Here is a 17862-nt window from a genome sequence, read left to right as displayed (position 1 = left end):
AAAAAATGCTGAAGTGTTGTATCATCATAAACAGTTTACTGGCAATGTTTAGGGATGACTATGATATGGCAGATCTCTAGTAATGCTGAAGTTTTGTATCATCATAAACAGTTTTCTTGCAATGTTTAGGGATTGCTATGACATGGCACCTCTCTAGTAATGCTAAAGTGTTGTGTCATCATAAAAACATAGAACAGGTGTCTGGCAATGTTTAGGGATTACTATGACATCACTGCACATCTCTAGGACCATGCCACAGGACTACCTGACATGATGACTCCTTGCTGTCCCCAGTCCACCTGGCCGTGCTGCTGCTCCAGTTTCAACTGTTCTGCCTTATTATTATTGACCATGCTGGTCATTTATGAACATTTGAACATTTTGGCCATGTTCTATTATAATCTCCACCTGGCACAGCCAGAAGAGGACTGGCCACCCCACATAGCCTGGTTCCTCTCTAGGTTTCTTCCTAGGTTTTGGCCTTTCTAGGGAGTTTTTCCTAGTCACTGTGCTTCTACACCTGCATTGCTTGCTGTTTGGGGTTTTAGGCTGGGTTTCTGTACAGCACTTTGAGATATCAGCTGATGTACGAAGGGCTATATAAATAAATTTGATTTGATCTGTGTTGTGTTGTACCATCATAAACAGTTTCCTGGCAATGTTTAGGGATGACGATGACATTATTGCACATCTCTAATAATGCTGAAGTGTTGTATCATCATAAACATTTTTTTGGCAATGTTTAGGGATGACTATGACATTATTGCACATCTCTAATAATGCTGGTGTTGTATCATCATAAACATTTTTTGGCAATGTTTAGGGATGACTATGACATGGCACATCTCTAGTAATGCTGAACTGTTATACAATCATAAACAGGTGTCTTGCAATGTTTAGGGATGACTATGACATAATGGCACATCTCTAGTAATGCTGAAATGTTGTATTATATTTAGGGATTATTATGACATGGTACATCTCTAATAATTCTGAAGTGTTGTATCATCATAAACACATAGAACAGAATTCTGCAAATGTTTAGGGATTACTATGACATGGCACTTCTCTAGTAATGCTGAAGTGTTGTATCATCATAAAAACATAGAATAGGTGTCAGGCAATGGTTGGGAATGACTATGACATGGCACATCTCTAGTAATGCTGAACTGCTGTATCATCATAAACAGTTTTCTGGCAATGATTAGGGATGAATATGACATGGTACATCTCTAAAAATAATGACGTGTTGTATCATCATTAACACATAGAACAGAATTCTGCAAATGTTTAGGGATGACTATGACATGGAAGATCTTTATTAATGCTGAAATGTTGTATTGTGTTTAGGGATGACTATGACATGGCACATCTCAAAAAATGCTGAAGTGTTGCATCACCATAAACAGTTTTCTGGGGAATGGTTAGAGATGACTGTGACATGCCACATCTCGAATTATGCTGAACTGTTGTATCATCAAAAACAGTTTTCTGGCAATGTTTAGGGATGACTATCATATGGCAGATCTCTAGTAATGCTGAAGTGTTGTATCATCATAACAGGTGTCTGGCAAAGTTTAGGGATGACTATGACATCATTGCACATCTCTAATAATGCTGAAGTGTTGTATCATCATAAACATTTTTTGGCAATGTTTAGGGATGACTATGACATGGCACATCTCTAGTAATGCTGAACTGTTATACAATCATTAATAGGTGTCTTGCAATGTTTAGGGATGACTATGACATAATGGCACAACTCTCATAGTGCTGAAGTGTTGTATCATCATAAACAGTTTTCTGGCAATGTTTATGTATGACTATGACATGGCACATCTCTCAAAATAATGAAGTGTTGTATCATCATAAACACATAAAACAGAATTCTACAAATGTTTAGGGATGACTATGACATGGCAGATCTCTATTAATGCTGAAATGTTGTATTATGTTTTGGGATTATTGTGACATGGCAGATCTCTAATAATTCTGAAGTGTTGTATCATCAAAAACAGTTTTCTGGCAAAGTTTAGGGATTACTATGACATCACTGCACATCTCTAATAATGCTGAAGTTTTGTACCATCTTAAACAGTTTTCTGGCAATGTTTAGGGATTACTATGACATGGCACATCTCTAATAGTGCTGAAGTGTTGTATCATCATAAACAGTATTCTGGCAATGTTTAGGGATGACTATGACATGGCACATCTCTAAAAGTAATGAAGTGCTGTATCATCATAAACAAATAGAACAGAATTCTGCAAATGTTTAGGGATGACTATGACATGGCAGATCTCTAGTAATGAACTATTGTATCATCATATACAGTTCTCTCTCAATGATTTGGGATAACTATGACATGGTACATCTCTAATAATGCTGTACTGTTATACCATCATAAACAGTTTTCTGGCAATGTTTAGGGATGAATATGACATGGCAGATCTCTATTAATGCTGAAGTGTTGTATCATCATAAACATTTTTCTGGCAATGTTTCGGGATGACTATTACATGCCACATCTCTAGTAATCCTGAACTGTTGTGTCATCATAAACAGTTTTCTGGCAAATTTTAGGAATGACTATGACATGGAACATCTCTAAAAATGCTGAAGTGTTGTATCATCATAAACAGTTGTGTAGCAATGTTTAGGGATGACTATGTCATGGCAAATCTCTAATGCTGAACTGTTGTATCATCATAAAATGTTTTCTGGCAATGTTTAGGGATGACTATGACATCATGGCACATCTCTAATAATGCTGAAGTGTTTTATCATCATAAACAGTTTTCTGAGAAAGTGTAGGGATGACTATGACATGGCATATCTCTAATAATGCTAATGGAACAGTCGTTTTAATACAGACTTTTATTTTCCAAACCAGAGTCTTAACTCAAATGAGACCAAGTGATAGAGGATGCTAGATGGCTGTTGTCTGCCTACCTTCACAACTGCTGGTTGTGAAGGTATTGATTTATCATGATGTACATCTCTTGTGTTTCTTGTGACATTGTGCTTTGTCATCTCACTCACTCTCAGAACAGATTGATGACTCACAGATAAAATAACATCTCATTGTATTGGTCACATGCGTCGAATACAACATGTGTAGACTTTACAGCCCATTCCCAACAATGCACAGTTAAAAAGTAAGAAAATAGTTGCTAAATAAAAGAGGAAAGGGTATACACAAGCAGTACCAGTACCAAGTCAACGTGCAGGGGTAAAAATGACTAGGCAATCAGGATATATAATAAACAGAGTAGCAGCAGCACATGTGAAAGTGTGTCTATGCATGAGTGTGGTGTGAATATTCATTTGTGTGAGTGTGCTTTGTCTGTATGAACATACAGTTGAAGTCAGAAGTAGCCAAATACATTCAAACTCAGTTTTTTACAATTCCTGACATGAAATAATGTCAAAAGAATTCCCTTTCTTAGGTTAGTTAGGATCACCACTTTATTTTAATAATATGAAATGTCAATAATAGTGGAGAGAATGATTTATTTCAGCTTTTATTTCTTTCATCATATTCCCAGTGGGTCAGAAGTTAACATACACTCAATCAGTATTTGGTAGCTTTGCGTTTAAATTGTTTAACTTGGGTCAAACGTGTCGGTTAGCCTTCCACAAACTTCCCACAATAAGTTGGGTGAATTTTGGCCTTTTCCTCCTGACAGAGCTGGTGTAACTGAGTCAGATTTGTAGGCCTCCTTGCTCGCACACACTTTTTCAGTTCTGCCCACACATTTTCTATGGGATTGTGGTCAGGGCTTTGTCGGAGACTCCAATACCTTGACTTTGTTGTCCTTAAGTCACATTTTCACAACTTTGGAAGTATGCTTGGGGTCATTGTTCATTTGGAAGAACCATTTGCAACCAAGCTTTAACTTCCTGACTAATGTCTTGAGATGTTGCTTCAATATATCCACACAATTTTCCTACCTTATGATGTGCACCAGTCCCTCCTGCAGCAAAGCACTCCACAACATGATGCTGCCACCCCTGTGATTTACATTTGGGATGGTGTTCTTCGGCTTGCAAGCCTCCCACTTTTAGCCTCCAAACATAATGATGGTCATTTTGGCCAAACAGTTATATATTTTTCTGACCAGAGGAAATTTCTCCAAAAAGTACAATCTTTGTCCCCATGTGCAGTTGTAAACCATAGTCTGGCATTTTTATGGAGGTTTTGGAGCAGTGGCTTCTTTCTTGCTGAGCGGCCTCTCAGGTTATGTCGATATAGGACTCGTTTAACTGTGGATATAGATACATTTGTACCGGTTTCCTCCAGCATCTTCACAAGGTCCTTTGCTGTTGTTCTGGGATTGATTTGCACTTTTCGTACGAAGGTACATTCATCTCTAGGAGACAGAACGCGTCTTCTTCCTGAGCGGTATGACGGCTGCGTGGTCCCATGGTGTTTATACCTGCATACTATGTACAGATGAATGTGGTACCGTCAGGCTTTTGGAGATTGCTCCCAAGGATGGACCAGACTTGTGGAGGTCTCCAATGTTTTTGGCGGATTTCTTTTGATTTTCCCATGATGTCAAGCAAAGACATATTGAGTTTGAAGGTAGGCCTTGAAATACATCAACAGGTACACCTCCAATTGACGCAAATGATGTCAATTAGCCCATCAGAAGCTACTAAAGCCATGACATCATTTTCTGGAATTTTCCAAGCTGTTTAAAGGCGCAGTCAACTTAGTGTATGTAAACTTCTGACCCACTGGAATTATGATGCAGTGCACCCGAAGTGAAATAATCTATCTGTACACAGTTGTTGGAAAAATGACTTGTGTCATGCACCAAGTAGATGTCCTAACCGACTTGCCAAAACTATAGTGTCTTAACAAGAAATTGGTGGAGAGGTTGAAAAACAAGTTTTAATGACTCCAACCTAAGTGTACGCAAACTTCTGACTTCAACTGTATATAGTGTGTGTTGGAGTGTCACTGTAGTATATGTGAGTGTTTGGGTAGAGTTTAGTGAGTGTACATAGAGCCATTGCAAGGGAGTCAGTGCAAAAACAATTAAGATAATTAAATAAACAAATAAATAATAAAGGGGGCCAATGTAGATAATCAAAAGGCTACCCAGACTAACTGTTCAGCAGTCTTTAGGCTTGGGGGAAGAATCTGCTCAGGTGCCTTTTGGTCCCAGATGTGGAGGACAGTCGGAACACCGCCGTGTAGCTCCCTGAGCTATTGCTTTTGGGCCGGGTCGAGGTCCTCATTGCTCGGGACCACCACTGGTCCCGTTGGCATCCTGGGTCCCGACCATAACACGGCCACGGCTGTCCTCTCATGCCACTTCTTCAACAGGTGCATGTGTTAAATCTGTTGAGGTTTCCGTCTCCCCGGCTGCCGTACGCGATAATTGACACCCATCTTCTCGACCACCTCATATGGTCCGTGACACGTTGCCAGGAACTTACTTTCGGCCGTGCGGATCAAGAAGAACACCCAGTCTCCCTCCTGGAATTCTGGGGGCTGGACTCCCCGAATGTAGACCTGGGCTTGAGCGCGTTGGGCCTTCTCCATATGTTCCCTCACAACGGGCCATATGGCTGTCATCCGCTCCCTCATCGTCTTCATGTGCTCTACCACACTGCGTAATGGGGTCGGGTTTCCCACACCTCCTTTGCGAGGTCCAGTAGGCCGAGTGGCCTCCTCCGTAGTGGAGCTTGAACGGGGAAAACCAGGTGGAGGATTGGGGTATTTCTCAGATTGAGAAGATCAGGTGGGGCAGTAGCTGGTCCCAGTTCTTCCCGTCCTGCTCGACGACCTTCTGCGGCATTTGTTTGAGCGTTTTACTACACCCGTCTGCGGGTGAAAAACGAAGGTCTGGATCTGCTTGATCTGCAGGAGGACACACAACTCTTTCATGAGGCAGGACATAAACTCCGTACATTGGTCGGTCAAGATCTCGTTCGGGATGCCCATCCGGCTAAAGAGATGGAACAGCTCCCGGGCAATTCCTTTGGATAATGCTTCCCATAGGGGAATGGCCTCGGGATACCGGGTGGCATAATCTACTATCACCAGGATGTACCGGTGTCCTCATGCTATTTTTACCAGGGTTCCCACTATGTCCATGGCGATGAGTTCAAAGAGCACCCCAATGATCGGTAGGGGGACCAACGGGCTTCGGAAGTGGACTTTCGGGGCCGTGAGTTGACACTCCGGGCAGCTGCAACAGTAGTCTTCCACGGTCCTCCTCATCCCGGGCCAGTGGAACCGGGCGGCGATCCATTCCCGGATCTTCTCCATTCCCAGGTGCTCCCCAAAAAGGAGGGTGTGGGCCAGCTGATGAACGGTTCCCGCGTACCATCGGGGCAGCTACAATACCTCTCGAAGTTCCCCCTGTTGGCGTGACACCTGATAAAAAAGGTTATTCTTGATTTGGATCGCCAGTCACTCACCCCCGGAAGTAGCTGTCCATCCACCGCTATCACTTGGGCTTTGGCGGCTTTCAAGTTCTGATGCTCCCACTGGGCCGTCCCGAATTGTCCCCTCAGTTGACCCCCAGCGGTGTTCTCGACTGGCCCCTCAAAATCTACGAGGTGGAAGATGGGCTCTTCCTCCAGGGGTTCCCCAGGGGGTTTGGGTTCCGGTGCCCCCTCCGACTCCGACTCCAAAGCCGTAGACCCGTGCTGGTTAACCGGTTGCTTCCGGGCCGCACAGGCTATTGGTCATCCCCGCTCTCTTTTTCGGCCGGCTCGTACCTTCTTCCTCAACTCGTGCCCCCATAGGGCCACGAACAGTGGACAATCCCGTCCCACAAAGCCTTGCTAATTTTAAATATGTCTAGTCATTATTAGCTTGGTTCTGACACATTGTGTGACCAAATAATTTGCTGGTGCAATCAAGTGAAAAAGTTGGAAGCATCAGTGCCACCACTGGAAAAAGTTAGTCTTGAACCTTGAGTAAACAAGCCAAAATTTGGACCCTGCCATTGAGCCCTGTTGAGTCTCCTCCTCTTCCCTTTCTCTCGTCTCCTTATCCGCCTTCTCCTCACTCTCCTCTCTAAAACACATACACCTTGGACATTCTCCATCTTTGACTCCTCCCTCTTATTCTCTTTCCTAACTACCCTGTCCTCCTCCTTCGATCCTCTAAATGTGTTGTTTGTTGTGGTTTAAGAGGCATTATGGCTCCTAATCACCAGAAAGGTCACCGCATCTTCCTCCTCTGACAGCCAGCTGCAGCTCCCTCCTCACCGACAACATCAATCTGCTGCTCTGCTGACCTGCTCACAGCCTCAGACAATCCAATCCTCCATAACAAAGTTAACACAAGCCCAGTTTCTCAGTACCTCATCAGCAGGAAACTGACCCAGGACCTGACATGGGTCTAGTGTAATGGTCACCTGCCTTCTATGCTAAGGGAGAGGTCAATAATGATGAGGACATTTAACACAATACAGCACTGTCATTTCAGCCCAGGCACACACGGTCAACTCATTAGAAATCATAATTGATGCTGCCTGCCCCACCCTCAGCTAGTAGGGATGTAGGGCAGGGTTAGCAATTACACCAACTATGGGGGCTTAACCCACATAAGTGTCTTTTTACAAACTGTATGGATGGTGGTTGTCATTAACAGTTTGTCTCTTGCCTCGCAAAAAACTGAGTAAGGTTTAAGTGTACAGTGGTGGCCAAAGGTTTTGAGAATGACACAAATATAAATTTTCACAATTCTGCTGCCTCAGTTTGTAGTATGATGGCAATTTGCATATACTCCAGAATGTTGTGAAGTGTGATCAGATGAATTGCAATTAATTGCAAAGTCCCTCTTTGCCATGCAAATTGACTGAAACCCCGAAAAACATTTTTACTGCATTTCGGCCCTGCCACAAAAGGACCAGCTGACATCATGTTAGTAACTCTCTCGTTAACACAGGTGTGAGTGTTGACGAGGACAAGGCTGGAGATCACTCTGTAATGCTGATTGAGTTCAAATAACAGACTGGAAGCTTCAAAAGGAGGGTGGTGCTTGGAGTCATTGTTCTTCCTCTGGAAACACGTGCCGTCATCATTGCTTTGCACAAAAAGGGCTTCAAGCAAGGATATTGCTGCCAGTAAGATTGTACCTCAATCAACCATTTATCAGATCATCAAGAACTTCAAGGAGAGCGGTTCAATTGTTGTGAAGAAGGCTTCAGGGCGCCCAATAAAGTCCAGCAAGCGCCAGGACCATCTCCTAAAGTTGATTCAGCTGCGGGATTGGGGCACCACCTGTACAGAGCTTGCTCAGGAATGGCAGCAGGCAGGTGTGAGTGCATCTGCACACACAGTGAGGCGAAGACTTTTGGAGGATGGCCTGGTGTCAAGAAGGGCAGCAAAGAAGCCACATCTCTCCAGGAAAAACATCAGGGACAGACTGATATTCTGCAAAATGTACAGGGATTGGACTGCTGAGGACTGGGGTAAAGTAATTTTCTTTGATGAATCCCCTTTCCGATTGTTTCGGGCATCCGGAAAAAAGCTTGTCCGGAAAAGACAAGATGAGCGCTACCATCAGTCCTGTGTCATGCCAACAGTAAAGCATCCTGAGACCATTCATGTGTGGGGTTGCTTCTAAGCCAAGGGAGTGGGTTCACTCACAATTTTGCCTAAGAACACAGCCATGAATAAAGAATGATACCAACACATCCCGAGAGCAACTTCTCCCAACCATTCAGAAATAGTTTGGTGACGAACAATGCCGTTTCCAGCAGGATGGAGCAACTTGCCATAAGGAAAAGGTGATAACTAAGTGGCGGGGAACAAATATCGATATTTTGGGGCCATGGCCAGGAAACTCCCCAGGCCTTAATCCCATTGAGAACTTGTGGTCAATCCTCAAGAGGCAGGTGGACAAACAAAAACCCATAAATTCTGACAAAATCCAAGCATTGATTATGCAAGATTGGGCTCCATCAGTCAGGATGTGGCCCAGAAGTTAATTGACAGCATGCCAGGGTGGATTACAGAGGTCTTGAAAAAGAAGGGTCAACACTGCAAATATTGACGCTTTCAATCACCTTCATGTAATTGTCAATAAAAGCCTTTGACACATATGAAATGCTTGTAATTAAACTTCAGTATTCCATAGTAACATCTGACAAAATATCTAAAGACACTGAAGCAGCAAACTTTGTGAAAATTAATATTTGTGTCATTCTCAAAACTTTTGGCCAGGACTGTATAGATGCACCTATAGGTTCAACTTCATTCCTCTACCAACGTTTTTGAGCAGGCCTATTATGTTTAATCTCCAGTGGTTATTCATGTTGGAAAGATGGTCAGGGTTGTAGTGTCAGAGGAAGGTCAATCATAGACATTAATGATGTGTGAAAACAGCTCTTCTGCTGCTAATGGCCTCGACTAGCTCTGCCTCCCAATCACTTATTCCTCTAATCAGAATCAATGGCTGTTCTCTCTTCTATGTATCGCTTTACCTATCCCTTCCTCTCCTTTCACCCCACCTTACCCTGTGTTCCAATCTTTATCTCTTTTCCACTTTCTTTCTCTCTCTCCCATGGTAATTGAAAAACAAGACACTTTCATCAGAGTAAGACAGCGTCTTTGGCTGAGCCCTCTCACCGTTAACACACCCAATAATACTCTAAGCAACGCAAACACAGAGCCAGAGATGAAGACAGACAGAGAGAGGGTGAGAAAGATTGTGTAAGAGAGATAAAGTGAGAAAGAATATAGGAAAGACAGTGAGATAAAAAAAAGTTTGAGATCTAGAGACCAGTGAAAAATAATAATTGAAATAGATAGAAAAAGACGAGAGAGAGAAAGGCAGGAGGGCCTATTTCACAGATTGACCTGACAGAACACACAGAGACGAGTGCTGTCTCAGCGGAGTCACTTCCCATCCATATTCATGACAGATAAGAGTCCCTGACCTAACGCTCTCATCTTCTCTTCTTCTCTGTCTCTTCGTCCATCCTTCCCCTGCTCTCCACCCTACCACCCAATCCTGCTCTCACTCATCTGATCACCTACTCTCTTCAGCTCTCACTCCTTCTCAAAGTTACACCCACTCCCTCCTTCATTCATCCACTTACTCACTCTTTCCCTTCATCTTAGCTATTCATGCTGCTAGCCAGACACTATGCCTTTTCTGGTGACACACCGCCATCCTTCCCACTCCCTTCTGGGTGGTTGACATATCAGCATGACCAGACACTTCTTGATCCCATCACTTTCCTCCTTTGCCTCCCTCCTGACCATGATCAGTGGACTACGTACCTCTCTGCACCAGCATGGTGACCTCGCTCCCTCTGGGACACTTGCTGAGCAGGTCCACCACCTGGTTGTGGCTCATGTTCTGGACATTCCTCTTGTTCACCTCCATCAGAATGTCTGACTCCTTCAGGCCCCTGCAGCGGGGGTAATCCACGATCTGCTTCACCCTCTGACCCCCTCCCGTCAGGCTGTCAGCGATGGTGAACCCAAAGCCCTTATCGCCTTTCTCCATGTGCACTGTGATCAGCTCTGGCTGCCCAGCGATGGATGATGCCAGGGTGACCACGTCGCTGGAGGAGTAGCCGTGAGAGCCGTTGGACACCACCTCTGCCGAGGGACTGTGGGCCCGCGGCTCCCTCATCCCGTTAACAGGCCCTCCGGTCTGACTGCCGTGGCTGGACGGAGAGTCGTAGCTCTCCTGGCCATTGACGATGATGGGCTCCTTGTCCAGGATGGCCACGGAGGTCACCAGGCTGGTGTTGGGGTCGTCAGGGTCAAATGGCAGGGGGTAGCCGCGGCACAGGGCCAGGTCCACCATGGAGCCGATCGGGATGGACTGGAAAATCTTCACCACCTGGGCGTGGGTGTAGCCCAGAACGATGGTGTCGTTCACACTCACTATCACGTCACCTACAGGAGGGGAGGGAGGGAGACGGAGAGGACAGTTAGTAACACAGTAACAGGATTACAAGCACATTAGTATCACAGTAAGTAATACAATTAATGTACTATGTAGGGTGCAATTAACGTGACATACTGTACGGCCCCTATATGTTTAAATCTTAGCTTACACAATCACTTCAACCACCATAGGAATGGAGCAAATACTTCCTATATAAATGGTGCAAAACAGTGCCCTCGGTGGGCTGAAGCGGTGTACTGCACCTGTCTCCATCTTCCCATCCACAGCAGCAGGACCATCCAGGACTAAACTCTTGATCTGCAGGAACTCATCCGGCTCATCGCCCCCAACTACGGTGAAGCCGAATCCGCGGCGGCTCTTCTTCAGTTTGGTGTTGATGAAAGTTCCCTTCAGCTCTGCTGGGTTCCGTGTGAAGAATGGCTTCCCTCCTATAGAACACAGGGAAAGGAACATTATCTGGAACATATCTACATATCTCTGTCTGACTGTCTTCCTGTATGAGTCAGTTAGTCATGTATTACTTCACATTATTTGTCTACCTATGCCTTCAGAAAATATTTATACCCCTTGACTTATTCCACATTTGGTTGTGTTACAGCCTCAAGGGGTTTGAACACTTTCTGAAGTCACTGTATGTCTGTCTGTCTATCCACCAACCTTAGCATCCATATACTGTATTTATTAAAATGATCACCATTTCATTAATCAGTGAAAACAGTAAAATGGTTGCCAGGAGAGAATGCTAATATACATTTCCTAGTGATCCCTCAATAACGAATGAGTCATAGCTAGTTGAAATACATGGAGCTTTTATTGTGGTTAAAGAACGTGTGGGCTGATAGACAGGTTAATGACATTATATGGTAACCCTTGATCATGAGGGTCGCCTGGTCTGTCACTGGTCATGCATGTGTGGGCACTGGAACTGTACATTATGGGTATATACTGTATGATTGCTAGTCAGATGTCCTGTTATTGAACGTGTGTGTTGCACGTGTCGTGGCGGAATCAGAATTATTTAGGTAACATTTATAAATAATATGTTTTATTTATTTTATTGCATGCTTATGTGAGATATGTCATTAGAATGTCTATTTTTGGATAATACGGCTGGTTGCAGTTATCTGTCAGGTTTTAGTTACTTGGGCCGCAGAGAGGGGAGAGGTCAAGCTTGTTTTCATATGTAAACATATATTTTAAACCATTTTAAGGGATGATTGAGGGGGAACCAATTATTTCTTGGGTCCACAATGTCTGTGTGCCAGTCACTGTGTCTCTGTGATCTTGTCCAGGAGGGGTGTATTTGATATATGCCTGTTCATGAGGATTTGTTTTATGGTCCTGAGAGCGAGATAAGAACATAGTTTAGGAGACAAAGCTGAATGATAATTTATAGCCATTGCTGTCTGGCTATGTGTATCTTTGCTATAAAGGATCTCAGTTGCAATGTGTAAGGACTCTCAGATAATTCATTTATAGACACTGAATTGATCTGAGAGTCACAGGGTTGTGATGGCGCTCATATAATTAAAGATGGACTTTATGATAACTCTGACTTGTGTGTGGTTTGCTCTCATGATTTGGTAAATACAGGACATTTCCACTACACACGGTATACTGAAACTTTATTACTTTTTCGATACTAGAACTGTTACTTTCAGTACTTCTATCAAATGTGTCTCATCATCTTGTCATGCCCTGGTCAAAATTAATTATGTTTATCTTCATTTATTGGGTCAGGCCAGGGTGTGACATGGGTTTAATGTGGTGTGTTTCGTCTTGGGGTTTTGTGGGGTGTATAGCATAGTCTATGGCTGCCTGAAGCGGTTCTCAATCAGAGTCAGGTGATTATCGTTTTCTCTGATTAGGAACCATATTTAGGCAGCCATATTCTTTGAGTGTTTCGTGGGTGATTGTTCCTGTCTCTGTGTTTAGTTTCACTAGATAGGCTGTATAGTGTTTTCATGTTTCCGTCTGTTGTTTTTTTGTACATTTCAGTATTTTCATGTCTAGTCATTTTTCTACAATAAATATGAGTAACCACCACGCTGCATTTTGGTCCGCTCCTCCTTCAACAAAAGAACGTTGTTACACATCTACTGATGGAGAGATGATCAAGTCTGTCTATCAGAGCAGCCCATATCCCCTTACAACGCGAGCACACCGTGTCTGCTCCACTTACTCATTGCGACACTCTTAGAAAAAAAGGTGATATCTAGAGCCTTCAGGTTCTTCGGCTGTGCCCATAAGATAACTCTTTGAAGAACCCTTTTTGGTTCCAGGTAGAATCCTTTAGGTGTAACCCCACTCACGTTTGGCCCCTCCCGGAGCAGGGGGCAGCGGGGGTGGGACCTGCGGGTCGCGGTACGTCTCTAGGTGGTTATTGGCATAGTTGGCCAGGGGAGCACCAGCTGAGGAGTGCTCCTCTATCCACTCTGTACAGAGAGAGAGACACAGAGGGACTGTGAAATCACACACACACACACACACACACACACCCACGATACATAAAATACAAACATACAGTGCCTTTATTCGGCCCCCTTGAACTTTGCGACCTTTTGCCACATTTCAGGCTTCAAACATAAAGATATAAAACTGTATTTTTTTGTGAAGAATCAACAACAAGTGGGACACAATCATGAAGTGGAACGACATATATTGGATATTTCAAACTTTTTTAACAAATCAAAAACTGAAAAATTGGGCGTGCAAAATTATTCAGCCCCCCTAAGTTAATACTTTGTAGCGCCACCTTTTGCTGCGATTACAGCTGTAAGTCGCTTGGGGTATGTCTCTATCAGTTTTGCACATCGAGAGACTGAAATTTTTTCCCATTCCTCCTTGCAAAACAGCTCGAGCTCAGTGAGGTTGGATGGAGAGCATTTGTGAACGGCAGTTTTCAGTTCTTTCCACAGATTCTCGATTGGATTCAGGTCTGGACTTTGACTTGGCCATTCTAACACCTGGATATGTTTATTTTTGAACCAGCATTTAGGGTTAAGCATGATATCAGCAGCAGTTAGGTTAGGGATAAGCATGATATCAGCAGCAGTTAGGTTAGAGATACGCATGATATCAGCAGCAGTTAGGTTAGAGATAAGCATGATATCAGCAGCAGTTTGCACATACAGTAGATGGCAGCATCGACAGCTCCAAGCCTCTGATGACAAATAAGCAAATGCTACAGTACATGCCTTGAAAGGATGATAATGATGCTTTAATGATCTTTAAACAAACTAATAAGTACCCAAACACAGACTGGACAGGACAACAGGGATGGGGTCAGTTCCACGTCAAATCCAGGATAATTCATTGAAATTCCAATTCTGAGGAACTGAAATGTGACACCCATTTTTAATGGCAACTTTTCAATATGAACTGGGATTTCAATTCACTTCCTGGAATGATTAAATTCAAATGGAATAGACCCCAGCCCTGCAGGACAAGACATGAGACAAGACGTGACGAGACACAGACAAGACGAGACAGAGAGACATGAAGAAAGAAAGAAATGGTGCCTTGCCAGGGCAGGAAACGAACCTCGAATGTACCGCTCACCTTCAGGAGGCTGCGGCTGCTGCTGCTCCAGCTGCATCCTGCGCCTAGCCTCCACTATGGGGTTCTCATACTGGGTCTTCCTGTTGATGTGACTGGAGAGAGGGGGGAGAAGAGAGAGAGCGAGACACAGAGAGAAAGAAAGAGATTCATTGTCACCATGATAAATGGCCGTACACAGTGTTTGACATCCTCTGGCTCACAGCCTCTTAAATCCCTCCACCTCAGTGAAAACCGCATAAAACACACTGGCCACACAAAATGGAGTCCAGTTTCAGTTAAATCTACATAGATTCAAACCCGTTATAAAACATTGAATTTATAACAGGTCTGACAGCTAGCCATTGAAAGTCAGAATGTGTGGTCAAATCGGAGAGAGGAAAACGCTAGTCCAGCTGAAATGACGCAGTTTACAGTAAACTATATGAATATGCTGGCGCATAACAATCAATCCAATTGATTCAGTCTTATTCATTATTGTGGGATAACTGAGAGGAATGTGAAAAGAGCTAGCTATGAACCGTTCGGTGTCAGTGAGGTGTTCAACTTACTCTACGTAGTACACCCCATACACTGGGTCATCTATCTTCTCCCATCCTGCAGGCAGCTCTGAAACAGAGTAGGAGCAGCCATGTTACATCACTGTAATGATACATTCACTACAGATGCTGGTGTTGTAAGAGTGGTCAGAATAGAGTAGTGTGGTGTGATGAGCCCAGTGGTCAGTTGAGTATTTATAAGGGGTGGTGTTCTCGTTCAGGAAGTTCTTCCGAGGGTGACGCTGTCCTGTTTTTCTTATTCAAGGTCTCTCAGGTGAATATACTGTATGTTTACCTGACCTGACTTTTGCTTTATTATTCATACTTTTTCATTTTTCTCTGTATCATCGGTGGGCCATGGTGCAGGCATGTAATAATGGAGTCAAACGACTCGCTCTACCTCGTTGAGCAAGGCACACACAGGCTATATACACAGCCAGCTGTCAGGGGAGTCTCTGAACTAAATTACAGACTGCAGAGATTGACTGCTGCCTCCTCCTCGATGGACTATTCATACGTTCAGGTCTAGCCCACTCACAATGGCTCCAGATGGGTCGTTTTTATGTCTGTCTTTAGGACAGAACCAGGTTGTTTTCTATACATGGAGTCAACTGCTACAAACAGTTTATAGATGTACACAACTGCATGCCTCACGCAGGTTTGACAGAGAGGGCCTACTCCAGTCTCCTTTTTAGCTCAGTTATCATCTGATTTACTTCACAAAAGGCACATCTCAATAGGCTGTCCAGCCAGCCCAGGTATCCTCATGACACGGCACAAGAAAGGGGCGTTCCTCTTTTGCTCCCTATTGATCCTCTATTGTTCCTAGAGCAATAGTGAGGCCAATAAAAAACATCACAAATCCCCATCAGACCAACTCCTTGAATGCCCTACTCCTTGAAGTTTACAGTCTAAAAAACATATTGTTTTACCTTTTAGTGTGTGTACTTTACTGTATTGATACTTGGGATATCGCTTTTCAACAGTAAAAGTAAAACAAATTGCTGTAAGTCTCTTTAAACTAACACAATCCTATTAAAGCGATAGCATCTCATTTTCCTCAACACTGTATTTGATTTCGTACAAAGACATTAGCGCCGTGTATTAGCGTGGGCTGCTGCCAACTCCCATAAACACTTTTGGAGCGGGCTGGATTTCACAATCGATAATCAGACTGCCAGCTTCTGATGTACCAGAAATAATAGGAGCCCATAGGCCCGACTTAGAGCCCTGAAAGAGTCAGAGATTTCATTCCCTTTCAAGAGCATGTCTGTTTCTGCCAAATAGTCTACAAAGTGGACTGTGAATCAGCAGTTCTATTTTCCAGTCTGCGGAGCTGCTCAAAGTACATAGATGAACCTGAGTTGTCCAATCAAACACATTCCTAATGTGTTCTGTTGCGTTAACGGAAATCACTCCTGCCACTCAAGCAGTAGTTCAAAGCAAGCAGTACATCACATTTGAGCTAAAATCTAAGATGATTGTGAAAATCTAAAATGATTCTAGTATACAAAAGGACAGATTTTGACAGTCAATAGCAAACGCAATGATGTAAACAACGATAGAGAAAGAAGAGAGAGAGAGAGAGAGAGAGCAAATAAAGGTGCATACCTAGTTCATTGTCTGGTTCCTCAGTATGTACCCCTTCTTCTCCAAGGTGATGAGATGGAATGACAAAGAAAGGGATGGAATGAGGAAGAAAGGGATGGAATGAGGAAGAAAGGGATGGAATGAGGAAGAAAGGGATGGCATGAGGAAGAAAGGGATGGCATGAGGAAGAAAGGGATGGCATGAGGAAGAAAGGGATGGCATGAGGAAGAAAGGGATGGCATGAGGAAGAAAGGGATGGGATGAGGAAGAAAGGGATGGGATGAGGAAGAAAGGGATGGGATGAGGAAGAAAGGGATGGGATGAGGAAGAAAGGGATGGCATGAGGAATCAAAGGGATGGCATGAGGAAGAAAGGGATGGCATGAGGAAGAAAGGGAAATAAAGAGAAGGGGTAAAGTAATATTACAGAGAAAGACAAGTAGGTAGAGAAATAGATAACTAAGTCACAAATGAGTATTTACAAAAAAATTGATGTGCCATAATCCATCATATCAGTGACATATTGAAACTAAGATATGATAGATGACAGCAAAATAGCCACATGGTGGTTCAATTTCTGATATTGGTTTTTCTGAATTTGAGTACCAGTTCCTGTGTTCTCAAGATTCACACGCTGACATCTTATCATTACTTGTTTGTTTTTAAACAAAATGTATGTCACATTCTTACATAGATATTTGTTTAACTACAATTTAACAGTGGAGTAACAAACAAATCTTTAAACAAGCTATTAGACAATTCCCTAGATGGAAAGCCAATCTCAAAGTAATGACAGGACCAGAGAAAACTGCCCACCACTTAAGAGATTCAAATCACTTTAGTGGCCAATTGTACAGCTCCAACCCAAATCTTACTACCCCTCGGAACGGGGTTGGGACCTAAAAAACACAAATAAGTTACCTCTGGTTTGTTCAGCCAGACACACCGGTAGGATTGTCAAACTTTTGCCTGCCAACAGTACTTAGCATCTCTGAACAGAGTGTCGGCAGTCAGTCTATTTTGTGTTCACACAACAAATACCTTTAAGTTGTCAACCACTCAGTCTTGTTAAAATACTCCAAACCAGGAGGTGGCAGTAGCGTTGTTTGTCTGTGTGTGTTCCTTAGTTTATGGTCTAGATTCCAATGTTAGCTAGCTAGCTGTGCTAATGTAAAAAAAATTGTAGAAAGCCCTTGTTGACACTAGCCAGATGGCCACAGCTAGATAACTAACTAGCAAGATGACGTAGAAACAATTTAATTCACTCTCCTTAAT

General features: G+C 43.4%; 1 protein-coding gene across 2 annotated transcripts in view; it reads right to left on the bottom strand.

The window, feature by feature from the left end:
• LOC135504696 (membrane-associated guanylate kinase, WW and PDZ domain-containing protein 1-like) overlaps positions 1–17862 on the bottom strand; it is a 125159-nt gene that overhangs the window by 45299 nt on the left and 61998 nt on the right. For both annotated transcript variants that reach the window (XM_064923490.1, XM_064923489.1), the window contains exons 6-11: positions 16610–16645; positions 15011–15068; positions 14445–14554; positions 13214–13336; positions 11144–11329; positions 10262–10888 (exon numbers count right to left, since the gene is read on the bottom strand). In XM_064923490.1, coding sequence (XP_064779562.1) covers positions 10262–10888; positions 11144–11329; positions 13214–13336; positions 14445–14554; positions 15011–15068; positions 16610–16645 — 1140 coding nt within the window. The remainder of the gene's footprint in view (positions 1–10261; positions 10889–11143; positions 11330–13213; positions 13337–14444; positions 14555–15010; positions 15069–16609; positions 16646–17862) is intronic.

The sequence above is a fragment of the Oncorhynchus masou genome, chromosome 18, assembly GCF_036934945.1.
Source record: "Oncorhynchus masou masou isolate Uvic2021 chromosome 18, UVic_Omas_1.1, whole genome shotgun sequence".
In the NCBI taxonomy this organism is placed as follows: Eukaryota; Metazoa; Chordata; class Actinopteri; order Salmoniformes; family Salmonidae; genus Oncorhynchus; species Oncorhynchus masou.
The sequence above is the reverse complement of the archived record's forward strand: the minus strand, read 5'-3'. Positions and strand labels throughout refer to the sequence as shown.